This window comes from Gekko japonicus, unplaced genomic scaffold, assembly GCF_001447785.1.
Source record: "Gekko japonicus isolate JY-2015 unplaced genomic scaffold, Gekko_japonicus_V1.1 scaffold3210, whole genome shotgun sequence".
NCBI lineage: Eukaryota > Metazoa > Chordata > Lepidosauria > Squamata > Gekkonidae > Gekko > Gekko japonicus.
The window spans coordinates 163,800-170,514 of NW_015164297.1; the positions used below are offsets into that span (position 1 = coordinate 163,800).

At 45.1% G+C, this 6,715-nt stretch overlaps 1 protein-coding gene across 1 annotated transcript in view; it reads right to left on the minus strand.

The window, feature by feature from the left end:
* The window catches only part of LOC107108372 (N-acetyl-beta-glucosaminyl-glycoprotein 4-beta-N-acetylgalactosaminyltransferase 1-like), a 45,113-nt gene extending 42,618 nt beyond the window's left edge, over positions 1-2,495 (minus strand). Inside the window, exons 1-2 of the mRNA XM_015408796.1 lie at positions 2,485-2,495; positions 1,076-1,154 (exon numbers count right to left, since the gene is read on the minus strand). Coding sequence (XP_015264282.1) covers positions 1,076-1,154; positions 2,485-2,495 — 90 coding nt within the window. The remainder of the gene's footprint in view (positions 1-1,075; positions 1,155-2,484) is intronic.
* Between the last annotated feature and the right edge of the window lie 4,220 nt (positions 2,496-6,715).

Genomic DNA, 6,715 nt, shown 5'->3' on the forward strand with positions numbered 1-6,715 from the left:
GATGAAGGGAGCCTCTTTGAGAAGACGAATGTTTCACCTCCAGCAGCCTGCAGTGCAGCGACGGCTTCCGCGAAGGGAACACAGCCCCACCGAGAGGCATGAAGACAAGAGGCTGTTTCAGAATTTCTAGGCGTGGGGAGACATTTTATCATGAGAATAAAAGAGTGTAAGAAATTACCAGCTGGGAAATCTCTTGCCTACTTTCCATCGTTCTCTCCCAGGAGAGGGACGCAATTAATTTTAAGATTTAAATTTAAGCCTTTTCTCTCTGGTTGCTCTGCAACAAGAGCAAAAAGGCTGAGGCTCCCTCTGCTTCGTGGTAAAACCAATTAAAAAGCCTAAGAAAACAAACAGGGGTCATTTCGTAGAAAGAGAGGTGCAGGAGCTCATTAGCATAACTTATTTGCATAACTTATTTGCATATGCCACACCCCCTGACATCACCGGAAGTGTGTCAGAAGGCAACACCCACCACTCAGGCTCCACTGGACAGTTTTGGATTGCTAGCTATCGGGGGTGGGGGGGACATGTAGATCTGTCCTCACAGAGGAGGGAGAGCTTGTACCTGAATAAAAACCTGGTCTTAAAAGTGCCACTGGACAGAGGGGGGGAGCTCTGCAGCTTACCTGGCTGCTTCTTGCTCTCACTGAGGGCTGCTGGGAGCAGGGGGTGGGGCTTATTGCATGTACCTGCCCCCTGGGCTCTTTACAGCCGGAGCTCCGCTCCTGTGCGCTCCTGCAGGAAATGACCCCTGCACACACACATTTTTTCTCTCTGCTTGGTTTATCTGATTTCCTTGATATGTCATGCTTCGGGGTACCCCAAGGCCAGATACTGTTTACCAACCAGTAATTGCAAACAAGGCCTGAATTCATATTAAAACTGACCAAACTGGAGTTTGGTTAAAAATGCCTTTTTGAGTATTGATGATTATTTGACGGAAATGGAAGATTTTTTATCAACTATCAAGATTTTTAGCCAGAGACAAGAAGGCCAGAGGTGTTTCTGTTCTTCAACCCATTTTTTGATTTTCCTAACAGGCGATTCTGCCTGAAGGGGAAAGGGGTTCACTCACACCAACTTCCACATGGTCTGATCCGTGGTCATCTTGCTTGTGGAGGAGCTCGAAGTAGTAGTGTCTGGAGGAGAGGAGGCTGTGGGGGAAGCAAGAACGGATCATTAGAAAACAGCAAGTGTCTTCCCAGCGCTCCAGGACTACCATGCTTGTATGCTGCTGTAATGTATTCAATAAGCTGCCATTGAATGCATAATGCGTGATGAAAACATCTAATTGAAATGCTATGTTAAGCTTCGTCCTGGGCTAGGATCCAAATACATCCAATCACATTGCTTGCCCAGGAAGCACCTAACCAATCACTATCAACAAGCTCCCTGAGCGGGAATGTCCGTGATTGGTCCTTATGCATACAACCTTATTGGTTGGTAATTGTACAGTAGGCGTGGCTACATTAGCCGGGAGAGTTTAAAAGCAGGACAGTTGCAATGGAAAAGCTGTTCTGGCTATCAGATGTTGATCCGTGTTCGAGTTGTGTTCGAGTTGTGGAATAAAGCTGAATCTTTGCTGAATCACTCTCCGACTACTTTGTTAAGCGAGCGACTTAACAGCTGCCATCATAGAACTACCACACCCTTGGGAGAATTCTCAGCTGCAGCAGATGCTGGGGGCTATGGGGCAGAGGCATTACATTCAGGAATCTCACAGATGACACTGGCAAAACCAGCTCCCAACCACCCTTTTCTGAACTGAACCTTCAGCACCATGTTAATCCATTGACAGAGAAAGACAGGCAGGACGGTGATGGTATCTGGCTGTTCTCTTAGCAGTTTCCTCACTGGGAAGCACTTAACAGGCTGCATTATTACAGGGCGCTTCAGTGTGACTTAGCTGGTTCCCTCGCTCGAAAGCCAGTCGAGTCCGACTCTGTTTCCAAGCCAAAGAGCCAGCGCTGTCCGAAGACGTTTCCGTGGTCATGTGGCCAGCATGACTAAACACCAAGGCGCACGGAACGCTGTTACCTTCCCACTGAAGTGGTACCTATTTATCTACTTGCAATTTCTTGCTTTCAAACTGCTAGGTTGGCAGGAGCTGGAATTAGAGACGGGAGCTCACTCCATCACGCGGCACACTCGGGTCTCGAACTGCTGAACTACTGAACTGCTGAACTTCCACAGCTTGCAGTTCAGTGTCTTAACCACTTGAGCCACCGCAGGTCCTGATTTAGCTGGCACCAGAGAGATAAAAATAAGTACCCCTTAGCCAAACTTTTGTATTCCCGGTATCTCACAAAGAGTCATGACTCCCCTGGGTCCCCTACTGGCTAAACAGGAAAGTTGCTAGAAGAGGCTGACTCAGAAGCATGCTCTGTACAAAATGTTGTATTTTCCTCCCTTCCACGTTTCTGCACAAAAGATCCCCATATTGTGCATTCATGGAATAGACTTTGCAGATGTGTGAAAACTCACCTCATCTGCATAGTATATTCTCATGGCAATATGCACGTTTTCACAGAATCGGGAACCATTCAGCAATGCCTGAGGTAAGAGAGGACAAGAGATACTATAGCGGTTCGGTAGGCGTAACTGGAAAGTCTGTGCTTCGGACAAAAACTCACGAGGAGTCCTTAGGCAAGCCCCTATTCTCCCATCCTTAGTTCCCACAAAAGTCTCCAATAGGCCTGGAGAAAATTGTCCTGTTCCTTTAATCAAAGTTTAACGGGATGTTATTTGCCTCCATGGCATGAGAAGTTTCACCTGCTAATCTCCATGCATTATGCCTCTATTAAAAGGACAAGTTTCTCCAGGCCTGAAGGCAACCCTTCCATCCATCCTATTCCATCTTAAATACAAGGATAATAAATCAAAGTTCAACGGGATGTCATTTGCCTCCACGTCATGAGAAGTTTCACCTGCTAATCTCCATGCATTATGCCTCTATTAAAAGGACAAGTTTCTCCAGGCCTGCAGGCAACCCTCGCTTCCATCCGTCCTATTCCATCTTAAATACAAGGATAATAATTGAATTACTTAATTCAGGTGGGTACCCATGTTTGTCTGAAGCAATAGAACAAAGTTGGAGTCCAGTGGCACCTTTAAGACCAGCAACATTTAATTCTGGGTACAAGTTTACGTGTGCACACACACTTCTTCAGATACACTGACACAGACTTCCTCTAGCCTTTCATATAGTTGCCAGGAAGAGCCAGTTTGGTGTAGTGGTTAAATGCGCGGACTCTAATCTCGCAGAACCGGGTTTGATTCCCCACTCCTCCACTTGCACCTGCTGATGTGACCTTGGGTCAGTCACAAGCTTTGGCACAGCTGTCCTTGAAAAAGAGCAGTTTGTGTCAGAGTGCTCTCAGCCCCACCAATCTCACAGGGTGTCTGTTGTGGGGAGGGAAAGGGAAAGGAGTTTGTAAGCCGCTCTGAGACTCCAAGTGAAGGGCGGGGTATAAATCCAATCTCTTCCTCTCTTCTTCTTTCTAGTTAGAGTCAAGATGCATAAGTAACTGAGTGATTATAGCTGAGATTGCATTAAAGCAGTTGGTAAGACTTGTGAATAGCAGCAAATTAGCATAAAAATAAAAGAGAAACAGATGTCAGAACAAAGTTTGAATCCAGTGGCATCTTTAAGACCAACGAGTTTAATTCTGGGTATAAGTGAGAACTGAGTTGCGCTTCTGGTTTGTGGGTTGGCGATGGCAGTCGCTCTCATCAACATCTGGGGAGGCAATTAGCACACCAGTGGTAAGGAGGGGTGCTACCTCAAATGGTACCCCCACGGAGCCCTTGTGATGGGTTCCAGGCCAGAGGGCTTCTGAGGGTTAGCCTCTTCGACGGCTTGATGCTGGAGAATAGAGGCTTCCCTCCGTCCTGATGGTCCTGCCGCTGAGTGACCTTCGGGTATAAGCTAATTCGACCGGGACAGGCGCAGGAGATCGAGCGGAACAACGATGAAGAAAGCGAGGTCAGATATATGACCATCAATGAATGTGAGTTCGAAATAAACGGACTATTGTGTTAAAACGGGTACTCCCCCCGTGGGAAAAGAAGGGACGCCTCCTAAGCGCATGAATGGACTAACGCAGCAAAGGGGGTAGGAGGGAAATAGTGAGGTTTTTTTCTGAGAGACTTACTTGAGTACCAATAGTAAAATGACGAGTCTTTCAAGCCCTGGCATAGCGGTTTGATTGTGTAAACAAAGAGGAACATGGCGGCTTCCCGAGGAAAGTTTAAATCGAAACCAGGCAGTCAGAGCCCAAGACCGGAAGAGGGAGCAGGCGTCATGAAGTTGCTAGCGGATATGCTGAAGCCGGTAATGGAGCAACTCGGTGGTATTAACCAGCAACTGGCCACACTAAACCAAAACTTCGCTCTGCAGCAGCGCCAGCTGGCAGAAACGGAAAAGGAAGTGGAGCATGTAACTGAGAAAATTACAGAGATGGATACCGCAAATAAGAAGATGAAGAAAAGCGTGACGGATGTGGAAACAACACAAAAACTTCAGGAAACTCATTTGTTATAGCTCCAAATGGGAAAAGCTAACATGATCCTCAGATTTCAGGGGGTCCCTGAAACTGAAAAAGAAGATTTGAAGAAGACTCTGGGAGAGATCATCGCTCCAGTAACAGACTTATCAGCGGATGAAATAGTAAAAGACATGGAGGCTGCTTATCGGGCATACTCCAATTATATTAAAAAAATAACCTGCCTGGTGGTTAGATTTGCAAGAAGACAGACCAGAGATGCTGTATTAAAGGCAACTTCGACAAATCCACTGAAAATTGGGAATACAATCATTAAGACTTTAAAAGATATTCCATTTGAAATTCATCAAAAGAGGAAAGGCTACAAGGGATTGATCTCATTTCGTCAAACTAATGGAATTCAGTACAGGTGGGCAATTCCTGAAGGTGTAATTTTTAAAGTCAACGATAAAAGAGAGAAGATTGACTCCATCTTTAAAGCTAAGGAATTTTTGAGACGTCAGCTTGGGCCGGAGGAAGAACGTAAAGATGAAGAAACCAAATCAAGTGCCTCTGCTACTTCGGGAACGGACGAGGACTCTGTGTGTGAAGCGGGTGTGGGAGCGGGAGCAATGAAAACTGTATATGACTTTAGGGATAGAAAACCGAAGTAAGGGCAAAAGGACTCTGTAACTTGCTCTTTGAAGTAAAGAAGATCTCAAGAAGTACTCTCACAAAGACTAACTTACTAATATAGAAGCTGTGTTAAACAAGAACTTCACAAGTATATTGCATTACTAACACTGGTATCACTAACACTTAGATTAACATGGAAATGATCTCCTACTCTTGGGTTTTTAGTTAGTGTGGGTATCTTTTCTTTATCCTTAGTTGTAGTTCCCCCTCCTATATTTTTTGTTGTAGTTAATAGTCTTATGAAAAATAATAAAAATACTCCCTTGGGGGTTTCAAAAAAAAAGAAAAGAACTGAGTGACTTAGCATGCATAGATGCACACTTCTTCAGATACATTAAAACAGACTTCCTCAAACATTACAGAGAGGGTGGGGGTTAGTTGCCAGGAAGGGCTAATTAGAGTCAAGATGCATAAGTGACTGAACAATAAGTTTAGCTAAGGCACTCAATGGGGGACCTTAAAGCAGCTGTTTTATTGCAAAGGAATTTCAGAAACAGACTAGAATGAGAGATTGCTGAATTACAAGTTATTACAACATTCAGGACGCGGACCCCCAGGGCTTAACAGAGATATCGGGTTCTTATCACACTACACATGGGAAATCACTCAGTTCTTGCTTATATCCAGAATTAAACTTGGTGGATCTTAAAGATGCCACCGGACTCAAACTTAGTTCTCATATCTGTTGTTAACTCTTTTATTATCTGCATGCTAATTTGCTGCTAACCACAGGTCTTACCAACTGCACCAGTCCAATCTTAGCCATGCTTATGGCTCAGTCACTTATGCATCTTGACTCTAATTAGCCCTTCCTGGCAACTAACCCCCCACCCTCTCTGTAATGTTTGAGGAAGTCTGTTTTAATGTATCTGAAGCAGTGTGCATCTACCGTGTTTCCCTGAAAATAAGACACTGTCTTATATTTATTTTTTCTCAAGAAGACACACTAGGGCTTATACCACAAATGCATCCTGCTAGGGCTTATTTTTTGGGTAGGTCTTATTTTCGGGGAAACAGGGTATACATGCTAAGTCACTCAGTTCTCATTTATACCCAGAATCAAATTTTGTTGGTCTTAAAGGGGCCACTTCTGACACACTTCCGGTGATGTCAGGGGGTGTGGCATATACAAGTAAGTTATGCTAATGAGTTATGCTAATGAGCGCCTGCACCTCTTTTTCTACGAAATGGCCCCTGCTTGTAACATCAAAAGACGTTTATGGGGGAAGGGAGCTGAACACCCCCCACTATACCTCCCAGGGGTCCATTGCCACAAGCACGTTTCTCTGAGCTAAGCTCTGATCCTGAAAGCCAGTGGGACTGAAAGGAAAAGTGCCTGAGGCAATGGACTGCAGGGAAAAATACAGTAAGGGGAGGTCAGTTCTGGTATCCTGTGAATGAATTTTGATAATAAAAGTAACCCCTCCAGCTTTACATGCGAACACTGGAAGAAAGAGACAGAGGGTGCAGGAGACCAAAAACGGGTGCCATGAATTCGGGGGGGAGGGGGGGACAACACACATAGTACACAGAGC